General features: G+C 45.4%; 3 protein-coding genes across 3 annotated transcripts; all 3 read left to right on the forward strand.

Annotated features, from left to right (window-relative positions):
- The first annotated feature begins 796 nt into the window (after positions 1 to 796).
- On the forward strand, positions 797 to 14,524 carry LOC135333274 (rho GTPase-activating protein 35-like). Its single transcript, XM_064528202.1, has 23 exons — positions 797 to 989; positions 1,434 to 1,728; positions 2,377 to 3,351; positions 3,839 to 3,917; positions 4,162 to 4,385; positions 4,818 to 4,975; positions 5,485 to 5,632; positions 6,144 to 6,258; positions 6,567 to 6,710; positions 6,765 to 6,984; positions 7,447 to 7,610; positions 7,863 to 8,099; positions 8,311 to 8,440; positions 9,166 to 9,319; positions 9,465 to 10,371; positions 10,674 to 10,828; positions 11,044 to 11,168; positions 11,572 to 11,725; positions 12,043 to 12,366; positions 12,556 to 12,732; positions 12,790 to 12,976; positions 13,298 to 13,429; positions 14,102 to 14,524. Exons 2-23 carry the CDS (start codon positions 1,468 to 1,470, stop codon positions 14,380 to 14,382), a joined length of 5,451 nt encoding a protein of 1,816 aa, XP_064384272.1. The 5' UTR covers positions 797 to 989; positions 1,434 to 1,467; the 3' UTR covers positions 14,383 to 14,524.
- A 13-nt stretch (positions 14,525 to 14,537) lies between these two features.
- LOC135333338 (vacuolar protein sorting-associated protein 26B-like) lies at positions 14,538 to 16,963 on the forward strand. Its single transcript, XM_064528312.1, has 7 exons — positions 14,538 to 14,694; positions 14,986 to 15,126; positions 15,238 to 15,464; positions 15,823 to 15,987; positions 16,196 to 16,302; positions 16,456 to 16,667; positions 16,812 to 16,963. Exons 1-7 carry the CDS (start codon positions 14,692 to 14,694, stop codon positions 16,872 to 16,874), a joined length of 918 nt encoding a protein of 305 aa, XP_064384382.1. The 5' UTR covers positions 14,538 to 14,691; the 3' UTR covers positions 16,875 to 16,963.
- Positions 16,964 to 16,978: 15 nt separating this feature from the next.
- Positions 16,979 to 19,061, forward strand: LOC135333319 (probable serine/threonine-protein kinase DDB_G0271682). The gene is made up of 3 exons (XM_064528284.1): positions 16,979 to 17,269; positions 17,345 to 17,681; positions 17,737 to 19,061. Exons 1-3 carry the CDS (start codon positions 17,036 to 17,038, stop codon positions 18,915 to 18,917), a joined length of 1,752 nt encoding a protein of 583 aa, XP_064384354.1. The 5' UTR covers positions 16,979 to 17,035; the 3' UTR covers positions 18,918 to 19,061.
- The last annotated feature ends 56 nt before the right edge of the window (positions 19,062 to 19,117 follow it).

Here is a 19,117-nt window from a genome sequence, read left to right on the forward strand (position 1 = left end):
GCTGGTTTGAAATAGAGAGGGTGAGTGGGATCGCATTCATAGATCTTGTGATGGGTAGAACATTGGTTTTTTTGTTGTTTAGAAGGAGACCATGTTGTATAGTCCAGTTGTGAACTGCATTAATATCCTGCTGGAGCTGAGTGAGATCGTTATCTGAAATTACTGGCCTGTAAAGGAGGATGTCATCAGCATATAGGATTAGCTTGGTTCCGGGGCAGAGCTTTATTTCATTCAGCGAGTCCATGAATATAATGAACAGTAGGGGTCCCAGAATAGAGCCTTGAGGGACTCCAGACGTTACACGGCACGGTGTTGAGGATGCACCTTCCAGGACGACTCTCTGACTTCTGTTTGATAGGTAGTCTGAGAGCCAAGTTAGCAGTGGACCCGAGATACCATGTTTTGAGAGTGACTTAATGATCTGATTGTGGGGGACAGAGTCGAATGCTTTACGAATATCAAAGAAAACTGCTCCTACTTGTCTGTTTTTTGATAGTAATTGGTGCCAGTCGTTTGTGACAGTCAGTAGTGCATCCTGAGTTGAAAATCCTGACCTGAAACCAAATTGGTTGTTGGAGAGAAGTTTGTTTGATGTTAAATGAAGTGATATTTGATTGTGAACAATTCTCTCGAGAACCTTCGATATTAAGGACAGTAATGAAATTGGTCTATAGTTAGAGACATCAGATTTATCACCAGCTTTGTGAATTGGGGTTACATTTGAGACTTTCCAGGCCGAGGGGACTTTTCCTTGACTGAGGGATAGGCGCTGCACAACCAACGAGCCACGCCCAACTTTCCGGAATTGCTGCATGATAAATAGACTGTTGCAGGTCAGCTGAACATGTCACCTCCCTTTGTACAATTGTAGAATAGAGTTAGTTTACGCTACCCTGCAGCTAGTGATACACAGAACAAGCCTCAGAGCCAAGGGCCACGCCATTAGAAGCAAGTTACGGCCGAGAGAAGTGGTCCGTTGGGAGATAAAGGTATGTAGGGCTGGGTCAACATTGTCTGGTGGTAGTATAATTATTGAGCTAGAATCTAGTTGCCATGGCCGAGTACAATGTAGGTCCTGTCCTTAATACCATACATTCACACAATGCAGAGCTAGTAGATCTGTGTCTGTATATATATCATACTTTCAATGGAAGCATAATATTATATCTGTCAACATCTGAAACATACTTGTAGTTAGAACGAACGTGAGAACTGTACGTGCATTTAATATACACCACATACCCAGCACTGTACTCAACAAACTGTCATATTTGTATAATCCTTGTTATTCAATGTTAAAAAACAAACATTGAGCTGCAGTTGAGTAAACAAACAACCACTCACCCTCCTCACACACACACACACACACACACACACACACACACACACACACACACAACAACCACCCACCCTCCTCACACACACACACACAGAACAACCACCAACCTCCACACAGAGAAACAAGACATGGCCAGCAAGAAAGGCTCAGTGATTAACGTGGTCGTGTGTGGACTAACCACCGCCTCCTTCCAGGGACTTACCGGGCAAGGGGCGGGTAAATCATACCTCTGCAACCGTTTTGTACGGCCCAAACACGATGAGCTGAGAGAGCACACCAGTGTTCTCAACAACTCTGACTTTGGTAGTAACATCATCAACCAGAACCATTTCCTGTACTGGGGAGGAAAGACGGTCGGGCTTGAGGACGGACAGGAAGTCACCATTCAGGTGAGCACTGTGTGTCCCTGTGTGTATATGGTTAGAGGGCTTCCATAACAGGTACAACAAGTATTCAATTAAAACTTGTGTCACTATACACTGCTCAAAATAGGCGATATTAATTAGTACTGTTGTTTTAGAACTATCCTTGTGTGTGTGTGTGGGTGTGTGGAAGGTGTATGTATGGGTGTGTGTGTGTGTGTGTGTGTGTGTGTGTGTGTGTGTGTGTGTGTGGAGGGTGTGTGTGTGTGGAGGGTGTGTGTAGAGGGTGTGTGTGTGGAGGGTGTGTGTGTGTGGGGTGAAGGGGAGGCTAGATGGTATTGGCATTGAGTCTCAGAACAGCTGGAGCTAGTTTCTTATACTCCAGCTGAAAGACGTGTAGCTTCCCAAGTTGTTGACAGTAAATGTGAAAACACACTAATGAGAATCAACAAACAAGCTAAACGATCAGGAGTGTGTGTGTGTGTGGAGGAGGTCACTGTAAGAGCTCTGTTGGCTAACACTATCCCTTAGTGTTAGTTAAGGACCCAATTGGGACTTCTTTTTGATCTGGCTCATTGCTTCTTTAATCAACCAAATTATCCAAACATCTCACACATTTGTTGATGCTCATATACGCCCACAAAACTGACTCAGCATATTTCCTCCCCCCTGCAGCTTGTGGAGCACACAGAATTTGTTGATGATTCGACCTTTAAACCCTTCACGCACTCGAAACCTTATCACAAACGCTGCACGCAGCTTAAGCTGCACAGCGGAGGTAAGGTCATGTACATCAGTGACGACCAGCTAGCATTGCCAGAAGAATACAGCGATGTACCAAAGTTCCCTGACAAGTTCAGTATTGATGGCTTCATCCTGTGCGTGGATGTATCCACTCCGCTTGATTTCTCTAACCCTCAAAGAGAGTTTGTCACTCGGTTGTTTCAAGCCATACAACAAACCAAGAAGCCGATTGTGGTTGCCATGACAAAATACGACTCGGCTATTGACGAATCTGTGGCTAGTGTGGCAGAGCTCGTGAGTAAGTCAAAGAAACAAATCCAGTTGATTGAAGTAAGTGCTATAAGGAACATCAACGTTGACGCCTGCTTCCTTGTCCTGTGTCATCTGGTTGACCCCAAGAAACCCAAGACCAAGCTAACAACGTTTGCAGATGCTAAGACCCATCTTGATGAGAGAATTCGAAAAGTCGAGGATGCGTTTCAGAGCTTGTTACATCGCGAAGTAACTGACTTCAGTCAAGACATGTTTCAAGTGTGCAAGGAACTTCAGAAGCAGTCGGAGTATGAACTTCTGTTAGAGTTGAAAGGACTTGATCGTATTTACAAGCTAGTACGAGGACAGCTAGCGTTTCTCAAGAGGCAGCAACTCGAGTGTAAACTGATGCGTTATGTAGAGCTCCTCCCTCTAATACTAGACGCCCTCATTCCCAACCTCTCCCTCAACGATAATATTGAAAGTTGCTGTACGGCACTTCGTTCAAGCAGCAAGTTTAGCCAGTATTTTGAGGATGTCCGCGAGTGGCGTGATGACAACGATCTGCTCAAGTCTACTAACAGAGACACAGTACCCTATGGTCTCATGCTGGAGGACATTGGACGAGAAGTACTCCACAACCACATTGACAAGGTGAGTGGGTGGTTGTCAGTTAATGGTATGAGATTTAGTCAGAGCTGCAATGTGCTGATGTACCCAGGATTTCTAAGTAGCTATTTTTAATCCTAGTAAACTAGGCCTGAAAGGTGATCCTCGTAGTGGTTATTACTTTTTTGTGTAGAGGTGGTTAGCACCGACCACTGCCGACCACTGCCGACCAGTGTGGGCATATTTCTGGTATGTTGTGAGCATTGTTATGGCATGTGTATGCTCCTGCTAACAAGTGTATATACACATGTCATGTTAGGTAGGCCGTTGGGGCAGCAGTGTCTGGTATGTATGGCATTCATCATTGTAATCATAGCGTAGAGTACCCGTGTGTGTGTGTGTGTGTGTGTGACTGTGTGTGTGGGGTGTGTGACTGTGTGTGTGTGTGCGTGTGTGCGTGGGTGTGACTGTGTGTGTGTGGGTGTGACTGTGTGTGTGTGGGTGTGACTGTGTGTGTGTGCGCTTCCTTTAGGTACTGAAGACACAAAGAGAGGATGCAGCTTTTGACAAGATTCAGGACGTCCTCCGCAATGCCAGGGGGCTTATGCCTGGTGAGTGTGTGTGGGTGTGTGTGAGGATGTGCGTGGGCGTGTGTAGGTGTGTGTGGGGTGTTGAAAGTGTCTGGCTTGTTTGTCACTATCACACTAGAGTGGGTATACTATATTATTATTGCTTCTACATGTACATGAAAGAGATACAGTATTTGTAGAACCATTGACACCACAGCTTTGTACATGTAGATAGCATAAGTTGTGTATTCAAGGCAGTGTTTGATCCACCCACCCACCACTGTAGGTACGAAGCAGGCCCTATTATGGGAGGAGCTTGGAGTTGCTGAGGAGGCAGAGCTAGTCAGTGGAGACAGACTCACCAAGCTCTTCCTGGAGCACATGAGTGAGGTCCTGCGGGACTGTGTGACGGACCTGAAGGAGCTGATTCTGGAGAGCATCGAGTTGTTTGAGGAGCAGCTAGTCGGGGACGTTCAACAAACCATCAATAAGATAGACACAGAGCTCAAAGTGAGAGAGGGTCTTAATTAAGTTTTTTAATTATCATTCATTAGTAGTTGTGTTTGAAGAGCGTTTAACACTTAAGCACTTCCTGTTTTTGATTCTAACAAGCAATTAACATCTCGTTAGTGAACCATTTAAAGTGTATGATCAACAGAGTGTTTTAGCATCTCCTTCGTTAGTGCATATTAATTAAACTTTAAACTGTATTAGTATTGTATAGCGGGTAATTTTCGTGGGGTAAAAAATTCGAAAATGGTGATTTTCGTGAGCACTGCATTCATATGTTATGGTAAGCCACGCCTACTTTAAAATGTCGTGGAGGTCAGCTTGCCCACGAAAATAATGAATTCTTTACCCCACGAAAATTACCCGCTATACGGTAATTATAATTATGATCGAGACATTATGACTCAGTATTATGCCCCTCCCCTCTCGTAGGATTGCCCACGCTACAAGAGATTGGACCTCCGTGCGGACGTGCGTAAAGGTCAGGTGCTTAAGTACATAGGGAGTGTACAAGTAGGGGACAGTGCTTCCCAAGCACGGACACACATCAGCGATGGCCTCGAGAAAATGGGTCGTGAGAAACTGCTTAGGTAAAGAGAGAGGACATGCATGTACATATGACAGGGATCTGCTGCCCAGCTTATTAATCCTTAATCACACACATCTGCAGTGTTAGAAATTACTCACTGCCATCGGTCATTGACCGGATGTTTAATTAGAATGACCATGCATAATTCCTCCATGTGTCCAGTCAGTATGACCAGGCACAAATGACATTTGACCATACAGTCAATAATAATTATTTCTAACACTGCCTATGTATATAATAGCCTAACATGTGGTAAAGACCTTAGTAGGGCACATCCTTGACTGCCATTCATGGGGACTTAACTTCCATCCTACACATCATCATCCACTACCATATTCAACAACACTTTACTGCCTATTCCACTGCCATATTATACCTAGTTATATTGCCTGGTAGCTATGGCTGCTCAGATGGCATCTCATGTAGCCTATAGTGATATTGTATCAAGTTACAGTATGCTAATTGTGATCTGGGAATGTGAATATCCGAGTTGTTACGCTTCCCTCCCAGGAGAGAGGTGCTGCGACCCCCCACAGTCAGTGTGAGACCCCCCGGGGAGCTACAGTGGAACCTGTACACAGACAGGGACGAGTACCTCAACCTCTCCCTCCTTGCACGGACACTGGATAATGTGCTCACACTCAGATCTGACTTTATGGTGTGTGTGTGTGGGGTCTGTGTGTGTGGGGTCTGAGTGTGTGTGTGTGTGTGTGTGTGTGTGTGTGTGTGTGTGTGTGTGTGTGTGTGTGTGTGTGTGTGTGTGTGTGTGTGTGTGTGTGTGTGTGTGTGTGTGTGTGTGTGTGTGTGTGTGTGTGTGTGTGTGTGTGTGTGTGTGTGTGTGTGTGTGTGTGTGTGTGTGTGTGTGTGTGTGTGTGTGTGTGTGTGTGTGTGTGTGTGTGTGTGTGTGTGTGTGTGTGTGTGTGTGTGTGTGTGTGTGTGTGTGTGTGTGTGTGTGTGTGTGTGTGTGTGTGTGTGTGTGTGTGTGTGTGTGTGTGTGTGTGTGTGTGTGTGTGTGTGTGTGTGTGTGTGTGTGTGGCCACTCCTGTCCTTTGCAGTGCGATTGTCACCACAGATATTGTGTGCTGATAGTGTGTGGTGTATTGCCTATGAATACAAAATACACTGCTCTATTAAAGCTGATGATATTGACTATCTCTCCCTCCCTCCAGAACCACCTCCCTGGCAGTGGGTTGTTTGATGCTGGTGGGCAGAGTTATCGTCTTGATATGAGCCTGTTCCACGGGGACATAGTCTCCATGACCAACCATGACTACATACCTGATGGTGAGATCATGCACATGACGTCACGTAATCCTCAGGCTAGTACATGTAGTGTGTGTGTGTGTGTGTGTGTGTGGTGTGGCCATGAGTACGTACCGTAGCTTTCGTGCTTTCTCCCAAATTAGCTTGTTTTGGGAGGTATCTTTGACTGCCCATGAACGATATTGAGAGTTGGGATTGTCCAAATTCACAATTGCATTTAGTAGGTCTTTGATAGTAGAGTGTTTAAAGCTTTCAGGCCCAATTTCATTTTTGAAGAAAAAATGGTGAGGCTATACGTACATAATCTACTCTGCCCTACTGTACTGTAGGTGCTGTTGCCGTGGTGAACTCGATGGAGTGTGTTGATTGGCTGGAGGATATGCTGACTCGGCTGTGGGTCCCAGAGGTCATGACCTCCCTACCGCCCTACAGGGGGATGCCCCTAGTCATCCTCGCTCTAGACAAAGAAGCAGGTATACTACACACTGTTAGCAATTGACCCCTACCTGACCTTTAACCTCCCTCAGACGACTCGGAGGATAGTAACACGCCCCTTCATAGACGTGCCAAAGCCCTCGCTGCACGAGTACAAGCGACGTGTATAACTGAGCGACCCACTATCCAACCAAAACGCCTCGTCGTTTCCACGGTGATTGTACAACTACTGAATGCGATCATGGAGGTGGTGTTGCCCACGGCAACCTTCTTCTCCTCCCCCCTTCCTGTCAAAGATCATCAAGGACTTAAGTAAGTGTACTGTAAAAGTATAATTATATAGATATACCTTAAGGTTACATATTTTCGCGGGTATTAATTTCTGCTATTTCTGCTATTTCTGCGAATGGAGTATAGTCGATGTGTACAGGCAGATAGTTGGAATGCAATGAATCTCACAAGGAGTGATTAGTAACGCTATGAATAAGCAGAATTAAATACCAGCAAAATGATTTAAACAAGTGAAATCTCAGACAGTGTGTTATGCAATAATTATACCGGCATAAGCAGAGTTGCCTGTATATTGGCCAAACACGAGGATTCTCATGCTATAATTATGTGTTTTATATCACGATGACCCCTTACCAAATCATGCCTCGAGGCTATGCGACCGTGTAATGATTATAACACGGGAAGAACTGTATGACTCTTTATTACACCCTTGTTACCTTGACAACGTGATATAAATATATTTATTTATTTCCCACTTTGTAGTATTGCTGTGTGTTCAGTGGTGGACGATCCCTACCCGGCAATGGACCTGTTGTCACCATGGTTACGACATCAGGCAGTGTGTTTCGAACAGAGCAAGCTATTTGTACACAGCAATCTGGACAAAATGTTGCGAATGTGCACTTTGACCTTTCATTCTGCACTAGGTAAGAACTACATGTACGTGTATAAGTGCATACATCTTTTGAACCGCCATAATTGGTACAATAATTATAATGGCCATGAAATTATGACCCGTTTCAAATTTGAGATTTGAGCATACCATCTGAACCTTCTAAGCTTTCAGAAAATCAGAAAATTGCGTTAACTTTAGACCATCAGAACTCTGGTTACAGAGCCACGTGAAAGGGACCTAAAGCGTTAAATTAAACCATGCACCCCTCCTCCCTCACTGACAGATGTGAAGGAGATTGTATCCTTTACACGACTCGGGGTGATATTGGCGTACTCTCCCTCGAGACCCGCCTCTCTGGCCGTTATCAAGTTCCTCTTATCTAAACTACCTGCCGTACCCAAGATGATTATAGCCATGGTGTCCGAGGAGGAGTCATGGGACAATCACATGTCAGAGGGACGGCAGGTTGCAGAGAAGTGTGATGCAGTGTTTGTCAGTACCAGCGACCCAGAGTGGACAAGTGAGTTACAGAACTATTTAATATACGTTAAAATTTGGTGGGTGTTAGGGTTAAAAATATTTTGGCGATTTGGCGGATTTTACTGAATAGTGTCGAATTTAATGATTGACATACGTATAGCCACACAACTTTGAAAATTCTGCACTGTACAATATTAATTGTGATCATTTTATGTATAACTGTTGTAAGATATATGTCGATCATTCCTCAGTTGGTTACACGGCTGAGTTCTTCTCCAAGTGTTGGTTTGGTCGGTTCACGTCGTGGAGCAGTCAGACTATGCCAGAGGAGGTGGTGAGCAGACAGAGAGAGAAGAGACAGGCCAGGGCATTGCCATCAAGGTGAGGGGGGAGGGTCTAGGCCAGGGCACTGCCATCAAGGTGAGGGGGTGGGTCTAGGCCAGGGCGCTGCCATCAAGGTGAGGAGGGAGGGTCTAGGCCAGGGCACTGCCATCAAAGTGAGGGGGGAGGGTCTAGGCCAGGGCACTGCCATCAAAGTGAGGGGGGAGGGTCTAGGCCAGGGCACTGCCATCAAGGTGAGAGGGGAGGGTCTAGGCCAGGGCCCTGCCATCAAGGTGAGGGGGGTGGGTTCTCCTAGTGTAATAGTGATGTGTTTAGACCATAGAATTCTAACAGCCCAAAATCTGTAATTTCCCTAAGTTTGTGTAGCCTTCAATATTACAGGCCTTGCCATTAGCGAGTCCCTAACGAATCATGAATGAATATCAAATTGTGATGGTTTGTGTTATTTGAGGGACTGGAATGTATGGCATGCCTTAATATACACTTTCAATTCAACTCAACATAAGCCAGTCGCTGTGTTGTACAATATCAGCCAGCTTTAGTTGAACGACAATAACAAGACTTAGTGTGTGTGATCCTGAGAAGTAGTAGATAGCTTACATTGGCAAGGTGCTAATATAATACAGTATACATGCACTTCAAAGTTTGTGGTTCCTCGTGCTTATGGTGTTTAATTGGACTGCTGAATAATCTCTATTTAAGATGAACTGTCGATAAAGTGTTGTTAGTATAATTATAATTATTACCACTTCTCTCTCTTGCAGGCCAGTGAGTGAGCGTGAACTTCCTGTGATCCTCCCCACTAGAATAAGACACTCGGTTGGTGCATTGCTGGACGAGGAGAGCCCACCCCTCACACCCACCTACCCATCGGGAACTATGCCACGCCCCCCAGCCAGGGAACGACACAATAAAAAGGTGTGTACAGTACACGTTACGTATAAGCTCTGCGTCTTGACTAAAATCATAATTATTTGATAACTATCGGAAAAAAATTTTAATTTACACATTATTATCACTGTACATGCACACATGCTGACTCCGCCCACTCTGCCCCCTCCAGGCGGCCTCTGTACCTTCACCTCCCTTGTTAGATAGTGGTATATACTCGGACCCAATATCTGCTGACATCGGTATAAAACAGATGAAAGCTGCCACTCTGGAGAGGAAGAAATCGAGTGTGACTGACCCAGGCTCCGCCCACTTCCGCCCCCTCATGTCACCTGATATAACAGACAGTCCTTTCCCCGAGGGAGACTACGCCAGTGTTGAGGATGCCGTGAGATTTCAAGGGAATACACTGGCAATGTTCAACACTCTGGAACGTCAACGACAGACCCTACGCAGTCCCAGCATGTCCCCTCCCCCTGTTCCTATTTCTCCCACTGATACTGAGATATCCATACTCGATGGAGGCAGCGATGAGGAGGAGCCTAACAGTATGTACGCTACCGTGCAGACCACTCCTAGACAACGCGCTTCTAAACTGGCTGCCAATAGAGGCTACGATCATTTAGAGGCCTCTCCCGAGGTACAGCGTAAGAAACCACCCAGCTATGACCGTCTCAACCCTCCACCTATACCGTCCAGAACTGACTCACTACCGGTTATCCCTCGACAACCGCCCCCCACACCTCTCACACTCCCCACACCCTCACAGACCACCTCCCTCGAGGATATGTACGCTACAGTGGACCTATCGGCTAAGACTCGTCGGCCCCCGCCCACACACAGCAGACACAGGTCCGAGGATAACACACTCAACAACAACGAGGCCCTGTACTCCACCGTGATCAAGCCTCCGCGCACCAAACCCAAACCTTCCCCACGGAGATCAACCACACCGGATGAACCTGTTTATAGTCTACCAGAGAAAGTCGTACGAGGTCGCCGTAGTCCACCCATCCCAGCCAAGACTCCGCCCCCTATTGCCCCGAAGCCATCTAAGAAGTCCCCAACTCCACCCATTGGTATGTGACAATATTTAGTTAATGTACTTTTAAGTATGCAAAATTATGTACCTTATATCAGGGTTTCAAATGCGACGTTCTTTTGATTGCAAATTGCAAAATTCGCAACAAAAGAGTGAGCATGCAATATCCCATGTTTGGTATGCAATTCACAATAGTTAGAAACACAATCGATGCTTGTACAGTGTCATTTGCAATCGATTAACCTTTTGCATTCAAAACCCGATGTAACAGTACGGTGCTTTGTAAAATGTTATACCGGTAAGTATTTTGTGTTCAAGGCATGCTTGTTTGTGTTGCAGGTCGCAACCCTCGTGTCAGTGGGAGAGCAGAGTCATTTAATACTGGTGTGCGTACTAAACCACCGCTGCTGTCTAGTGATAAAATGGGGAGGAGTTACTCCATGGACAAGAGGCAGGGTATCAAGAGTCCACTCACACCATCCAGGGAACACTCTGTAAGAGTTCAGTATTTGAGAGCCCGTAATTTGTGTTCAGATTGTCCGATTTTAAAACTAATTGATGCATTCAATAGCTCTCAGAATTACCTTTCCAGTGATGTGCTTAGAGATACACTCTGTAAACTGTACTTCACTGCATTTGTTTGTTGATTGATATTATTGTAATCCATTGCTAAAAGACTGCGTTTCATTCTACCCCTCCCCCTCCACAGTTTAGTTTGCCCAGAGACTATCGCCATGATGGTGTTCAGGAGAATGGCCACGCTCTCACCCGATCACTAGAGAGCTCCCTCGAGGAGGGCCCTCCCTCTATACCAGCCAGGCGCTACCAGCCAACGTTAGTACTATATCTCACTCAGACACCCTGTACTTGTGTGGGGTGGGTGGGAGAGGTGCACCACTTTGAGAGCCCGTCACTTGAATTTCATTGGTCCAATTTCATAATTGTAAAGGGCTTCCATTTAGAGTGCTTAGTATCATTTTTTTGACTCAATTTTGGCCAAATAGCATGGACTGTATTATAGCCCATAATTATTATAATAATACGTCTTTTTCCTGAAAATGATAAAATTCAGTGTGTTCAAAATTTGTGGGTTGGTTATGCTATTTTATAGAGCTTCTTCTAAGCTTTCAGAAAACTCATTGAAACTGGACCACCAGTTATGGCATTTCAAATATGCATAAGTTAGTTTGTTGAGAATGTATCACCATTGTGGTATGTACGTGTGTCTACCCTTCAGTGATTTGGACCTCGATGATGAAGCCCCGCCCCTTCCTCCTCGGGTATACAACTGGTCTGACTTTGAGGACAACGATGACGAGTTGTTCCAGAGTGAGGATGAACTGGACGACCATTCCTGGACCGTATCAGACCAACAGAAACTCTACGCCACGGTAAAGACCTTTCAAAATCAGGCCTGTTTTTTCTAACTTATATTAGGAACGTCCGATTTCAAATCTAAAAGTTGCTGTTGCCTACGAGGGTGTTCTTATATTAAATCTAAGTGATTTCTTTTCGGCCCAAATTTCCATTTTTGAAAAAAACATAGGCTAATATAATTATTGTAGGTTCTTTTTCTGGGTATTTTTTCGAAACTAACTTTGAGGATCCATAACATTTATATTGTGTGCTAGTAGATGTACTTTTTGCGAGGCAAGAAGTGTGCCCAGTGTGTGTGTGTGTGTGTGTGATACGCCCCCTCCCCTCACAGATCACACAAGCCACACAGCGCAGTGACAGTATGAGTGGTGTGGAGGCAGTGTACCACGTTGTCAACAAAATGGTACTGATGAGTGACAACATACAAGTGGCCAGAGAGAGCTCGTTGACACAAGAGGAGGAGTCGGCTTATGATACACTGGAGAATGTACTCAAGAGCATGAGGACAGAGGGACACACCCCCTACTCCCCCACACGCACGGAGGGTGGACACAGGAGCATGGTCCCACAACCACAGCAGGGGAAACCTGCCACACCTCCTCAAGCAAGATCACCACTCTCTAGGGAGAACCAGGCACAAGGACTCCAGTCGACTGTGAGTAGTGTGTGGTGTGTGGGTGTGTGTGTGTGTGTGATTGTAATGCAGTGGTGGTTGTAGCCTTCATTTCTAGCGGGCCCCCCTTTCAATTATTATACCAACTATTGTCCCCCATACACGCACACACACACACACACACACAGATCCACACACACATTTACACCCACCCACCCCCCACACACACAGCCACTGACAGCTGGTGAGATTAAGAATCTACGAAAGACTCAGAAATTGCTAAAACAATTGGAGAAACAGGCTCAAAAAGAAGCAGCTCGTCGGCACGCTAGGGAGGCTAAAAAGAAGAAAAGAGACTATGATGATAAAAGAAGGAAAGATGGAAAAAAGAAGACCCGGAAAGGAAAGGTATGTTACTTTTAAATGCTTACTCAGCATTTTCACATGCCCCACCCCCTCTTGTAGAAAGAACCGGAGCTGAATCGTTATTTTGGATCCCCGTTGGAGAGTGTGGTTGATGAGGGGGGAGTCCCCGTGTTTGTGAGGAAGTGTGTGGAGTTCGTGGAGCGTGAGGGGCTGAGGTCAGAGGGTATCTATCGAGTACCGGGGAAGAAAGAGAACGTTCTGTTACTACAGGACAAGTTTGAAGAGAGTGAGTTACAACACATCACATATGTACATTGTAGATGTACCATCCCATATGGTACATGTATCTTATTAATATATGTACTAATGACGCTGTTTAAGTATTATGCTAATCCATGAATTGAAATCCGAGAAACGTGACTAGCTGCTAGAAGCCTATACTTGACTTAGATTGATCATTGAGTTGTAGCAGTCTACACACAGACACACACCACTCTCTGTATGCCTTACTGTTTCTAGCATCCCCCCTCATCTATTGTAGCTATTCTGTTCTCTTTGCATGCTTACAGAGTTAGTTACATGACCTGTCCCCCCCCTCCCCTCACAGACCATGAACTGGACTTCACCAGCCTGGATATATACGAGAGTGCAGTGAGCAGCACACTCAAATCATTCTTCAAGTTACTACCTAATCCACTTATAGCAGAGAGTGTGGCTGCGCAACTACTGGTCGTCAATTGTAAGTAGACAAAGAACTCATAAATTATATATAACTATATAATTATCATTATTATAGTTCAATGTACACACACACATTGGCTGTACTGTTATAGAACTCTACGTAGTTCAGATCTGCATGACTCTACTGCAGCTATAACGTTTCCAATGGTGTGATTCAATACATGTTACAAGTTCTGTGACTGTAAAAATCAACCATAACATTTTTCAAAGGCTACAATCGGGGACTCTTTCAGCTGCCATAACTTGAAATCTGTGGATCCAATTTCATTTCTGAAAGCTTAGAAGGAGACCTTTCAAATGGTGTCATCAAATTTCATATTTGAGCGATAAAATTGTTTGCCAATTTAGCCATACCATGAATAATAGCCCATGGTCCAAGGCCGAAAAATGACAAATTAGGGCCCCAACAAAATTTTGGATTGAAACACATCATTTGAAAGGTCTCTTTCTAAGGTTTCAGAAACTCATAACATTTTTGACATTGGATCAACGGTACAGAAGTTATGGTGTTCAAAGATTCATCATTTTTATTATAATAGCGCTGTTACAGTAGCAAACTTTGAGTGTTTGGAACTTGTGTTCATATCAAAACTAGCTAATTGACATTCTCTCAATAGTTGTTCATTCTTAGCGTCACCCCCTCCCACCCACGCACACACCCCACACACAGCACTGGACGCAGACTCCCAGAAGACACGTGTCCACGAGCTCCTCTCCTCCCTCCCCCATCCGAATATAAGCACACTCAAGTTCATGATGGAACACTTGAACCACATCCAAGAGGAGCATGAGGTCAACAAGATGACCCCTAGTAACCTGTCTATAGTGTTCTGGCCCACACTAATGCGACCGCCACTCATGGACCTGGCCGACCCTAGCAAGCAGTTAGGCTGGCAACTGATCATGACAAGAATGATACAATGTCCAGATTTTGTACCCAATGTGAACTGACCCCTTGTGAATTTTTTTATTTCCTAAAATTAATAGCCTGATATTTTTTATAATTATATAATAGCCACACCCAATAGTGTTGTTTTTTCAAGCCATTATTAAATGCACAGAGATGAATAATAATAATAATTATTATGGTCAATTTTATTATTGTTCTAATTATAAGAAATTGAAATTGGAGATAAGAAATTTCGCAGCAGCTTAAAAAGGTCATCAAAACAATAAAATTTATCTCGCTTGCTTGCTGTGGATATAGCTCAATCTTCGATCTCGATCTCCGCGGCTTTATAGATTGTCCAAGCAGCCATCATGGTAAGTGCATGTGTGTGGTGAAGCTTAGCTGCGTGTGCTGTGTGTGTGTGTGGTATCTAGGGCTGATAGCCATGATCACATGATCAGTGCATGGAAAAGGCTTATAACAAAGCTTTCAGTAAAAGCGTGTAGCATTTGCTGTGCTTGTGTTTGCTGTGTGCAAAATTCTACATACGCATAATTATGTATAAAGTGTGCATGATGACAGACACGCCCCCTTTTGTATTCCCTTTTGTACTGTGGATAAATTGTTCCTGACCCCCACGATGTTTGGCCCCCCCCCACGTACAGAGCTTCCTGTTTGGTCAGAGTGCTGAGGTCGTCATTGAGTTGGACGGAGAGGACAAGAGGAAAAAAGTCGACGTCAAAAATGAGGAAGGGAAGAAGGAAAAGTTGGCCCTCTACTTTGATGGAGAATCCGTCTCTGGAAAGGTGGACGATTATGATGCGTAATATAAATTTTGTGAGCGTACATGCAATGTAGTTGATGAACTCTAGTTGCTCCGAGTGACCCCCCTTTCGTCTGTGTTGTCATGACTACAGGTCCACGTGAAGCTGAAGGGCAAGAGCATGGAGCATAAAGGAATCAGAGTTGAGTTTGTGGGACAGATTGAGATGTTCTATGATCGAGGCAACCACCACGACTTCCTGTCTCTGGTACGACAGTTACAACCTCCCGGGGAGCTGTCCTCGTCCACCACCTTCAGCTTTGAGTTCTCTCAAGTGGAGAAGCCGTATGAGAGCTACACAGGGACTAACGTTAGACTGAGGTGGGTGTGGTCTCACTGGTCATGTGACTGCATACTCTGATGCAGGATCTAGTACAATCTTTGTAGCTTTGTATCTCACTTAGAAAATGCAAGCTGTACGTATAATCACTTTTACTATAAACGTATTGTGCTTTCAACTTTTTCCTTGTAGTATGTAGCATAATTTGCTTGACAAGTACTCGTGCATGTGTGTGTGTGTGTGTGCGTGCGTGCGTGTGTGTGTGTGTGTGTGTGTGTGTGTGTGTGCGTGTGTGTGTGTGCGTGTGTGTGCGTGTGCATGTGTGTGTGTGCGCGTGGGTGTGGGTGCGTGCGTGTGGGTGTGTGTGTGTGTGTGTGTTACTGTTATCGTTGATTGCAGGTACTTTATGCGTGTGGTGATTGTGAGAAGACTTGCTGACATCAGCAAAGAGTTGGACGTGGCTGTACACACACTGTCTCACTTCCCAGACATGAACAACTCACTCAAAATGGAAGTGGGTATCGAAGATTGTCTGCACATTGAGTTCGAATACAACAAAGCAAAGTAAGTAGACTAGTGGGTAGGGGAGAGGGAGGGGTTACCGTGATGTGTGTGTGTGTGGGTGGGGAGGGGTTACCGTGATGTGTGTGTGTGGGTGGGGAGGGGTTACTGTGATGTGTGTGTGTGGGTGGGGAGGGGTTACTGTGATGTGTGTGTGTGTGTGGGTGTGTGTGTGGGGGGGGTTTGACTCTGTTTTTTCTTCTCACCTCAGATATCATCTTCGAGATATTGTGGTGGGAAAGATCTACTTTCTACTAGTGAGGATAAAGATTAAACACATGGAGATAGCCATCATCAAGAAGGAGACCTCTGGATCACGTGAGTAGCTCCACTAGCTGTAGCTGCATGATGGTGGGGAGAGCTTTGTTACTTAGTGGTGTGGATTTTAAAACCTTGAAAAAAGCGGTAGTAATTAATTTCTGGCAGTTTCTATAGCAAAATAAATGATTTCATGTGTTTACATACCCACAGCTCCTAATATCTACACTGAGAATGAACAGGTGGCCAAGTATGAGATCATGGATGGTGCTCCAGTGAGGGGGGAGTCCATCCCCATCCGACTGTTCCTGGCAGGCTATGACCTCACTCCCACTATGAGGGACATTAACAAGAAGTTCAGTGTCCGCTACTACCTCAACCTTGTGTTAGTGGATGAGGAGGAGAGGAGATACTTCAAACAGCAGGTGAGGGGGTGTGGTGTTGCTAGCGGGGTTGCTAGGGGTACTGTAAGGGAGGGGTACTGTAAGGGAGAGGCATTGTACAGCTAGTGAGCCAGAAACTACACTTTTATCTGTTACACTCCATGTAACTTAACTCCTCCCCTGCAGGAGATTGTGCTGTGGAGGAAGGGAGACCCAAAGACAGCGAGGAAAAGTGTCCCCAAGAATTAGCCCACTGACTCTGATAAGACTGCACTAGCTGTGTTGTGTGTGTGTGTGTGTGTGTGTGTGTGTTTTAATATTGTCTGGAGAAAGAATAATGATTTGCAATGTGGGGGCGTTAGGTGAAACACTAATATGCAAAGTGGGGGCGGGGCTGGTATAGTACAAAGATGACTCGATCTGGAGATGGTGTCTTGTTTGGTGGAGGAGTGGAATGGAGCAGCTCTCCCGTTACCTTCCATAGGAATACGGGGAAGTATGTTGAGCTAACAAAGAGCGACACAGTAGCCACTAGAGTGAGAGATAAAGACTATGGTATAGTGTTCACCCGTGAGCCAATGGTTGTTGGACAGATGCTCAAGGTCACTATGACAGAGAGGGAGGGAGGTTGGGATGTTGGAATGGTGAGAGCTCGTGTGCATTGCATGGATGCACTCATCACATTATGTATCATCAATCTCTGCTGCTCTCTCTGACAGGATATTGGTTTCACTGGAGAGAACCCGGAGGACTCCACGCTGACACAGTGTGAGGCGTTGGACTGGCAAATAGAGCACAAGCATTTACTGTGTACTTGCCTTTATAGTCTCAAATATATGAGCAAGGAACTCTGTAGACTGGGTTTCAACACTGATGCTTTGGTAGTGGGTGATTCCTTAGGAATGTTGCTGACGCTGGAGAAGGAGGTCCACTGGTTTGTGAATGATGTGTGGATAAGGTCTGCACGTGTGAAGGACTACCCCCTGGACACACCTATGTGGGGGGTCGTGGACGTGTATGCACTGTGTAAACAAGTCAAGGCAGAGATTTGCACTGGTAAGCTATTACTAGTACAGTGTATGTGTAGTCACATGTGTTCACTACCCCACAGTGTCCAGGTACAACCCTGACACAGAGAGGAGGCTGAGAGAGATGGGACTAGTACAGGATGCAAGACCTCAAGTAGCCGGAACACAGTCATTGTTTGCAAGAATGCTAGGGTTTGGATCAACTAAGTCACAAGATGATGTCACTAAAACAGTCGATGGCCAACTTCAGCAACAGCTCACACAATCATGCTCAGACATTCAAGAGCTTCGACGAGAGGTGGCAGAAAAAGGCCAAGAAATCACTCAACTACAGCAACAACTAACAAGAGCCAACGAAAATTTGACAAGAACTAATGAAGAGCACGAAGAGCTGATAGCAGCCCTCAGACAACAATTGGATGCTCTCTCAGCCACCAATCGTAGCAGCCACCCTCAGGAGGTGGAGTTATGGCAGGTGTCTCCAGAGGAGGTGTCTATTAGAGAGGACGAGATTCTTGGCCGAGGGGCCTGGGGCTACGTTACCAAGGGAACCTTTAGAGGAACAACAGTGGCCGTCAAACGAGTGTATCCTGAAATCCTACGACAGACTACGGTGGATCGAATTCGTCGTGAGATTCGCACCATGGCTCAGATCCGCCACCCCAACCTTGTCCTCTTTGTTGCTGCCGTCCTCAACGAGCAAACCGGTCCCATGATTGTCACAGAGCTCCTGGATACCTCTTTACGTTCTGCCTACCAGGACAATCGTGTTGGTCCCAACAAGGTAAAGATCTTTGGAGACATATCCTCAGCTCTGGTTTATCTCCACCGACAGAGGGAACCCATCATCCACAGAGATGTGAGCTCTGCTAATGTCCTCCTTCTCTCTCTACCCAACAACAAATGGCTTGCCAAACTGTCTGACTTTGGATCAGCCAACCTAGCTCGAGATGCCACTACTCCTGGAGAAGGTGCTATCCTGTACACTGCCCCTGAGGCCTATCCCCAACCACCTTCATCACTTCAACCACCACCACAACAGACGACAAAGATCGATGTGTACAGTTTTGGAGTGCTTGCTTGTGAAGTGGTGACTCGAACATTTCCGAAATCTGAACTGTTTTATCGTCTGCTATCGAGTATGGAAGCTATATGGCGGGAGCTCCACCCACTCATCACCTCCTGTGTCTCTCACTCCCCTCAGGACAGACCCTCCATGGACACTGTGCTACACCACATCAGACAATTGGACTCGGAGCCTTAGGACATTTAGTGACTGTCATTTCTAAACGTGTGAAATAAATTTTCAACTACCCCATGTTCATCATTATTAATTTTTGTACTTAATATATTTTGTGTGATTATTATTTTTAGCATTCTAGCATCCATGACTAGGACTGTTTTGTAATTACAATTTTTTTTAGTACATGTATTCTGCAAACAAAGTGGGGGAGGGGCTGCTCA

The sequence above is a fragment of the Halichondria panicea genome, chromosome 3, assembly GCF_963675165.1.
Source record: "Halichondria panicea chromosome 3, odHalPani1.1, whole genome shotgun sequence".
In the NCBI taxonomy this organism is placed as follows: Eukaryota; Metazoa; Porifera; class Demospongiae; order Suberitida; family Halichondriidae; genus Halichondria; species Halichondria panicea.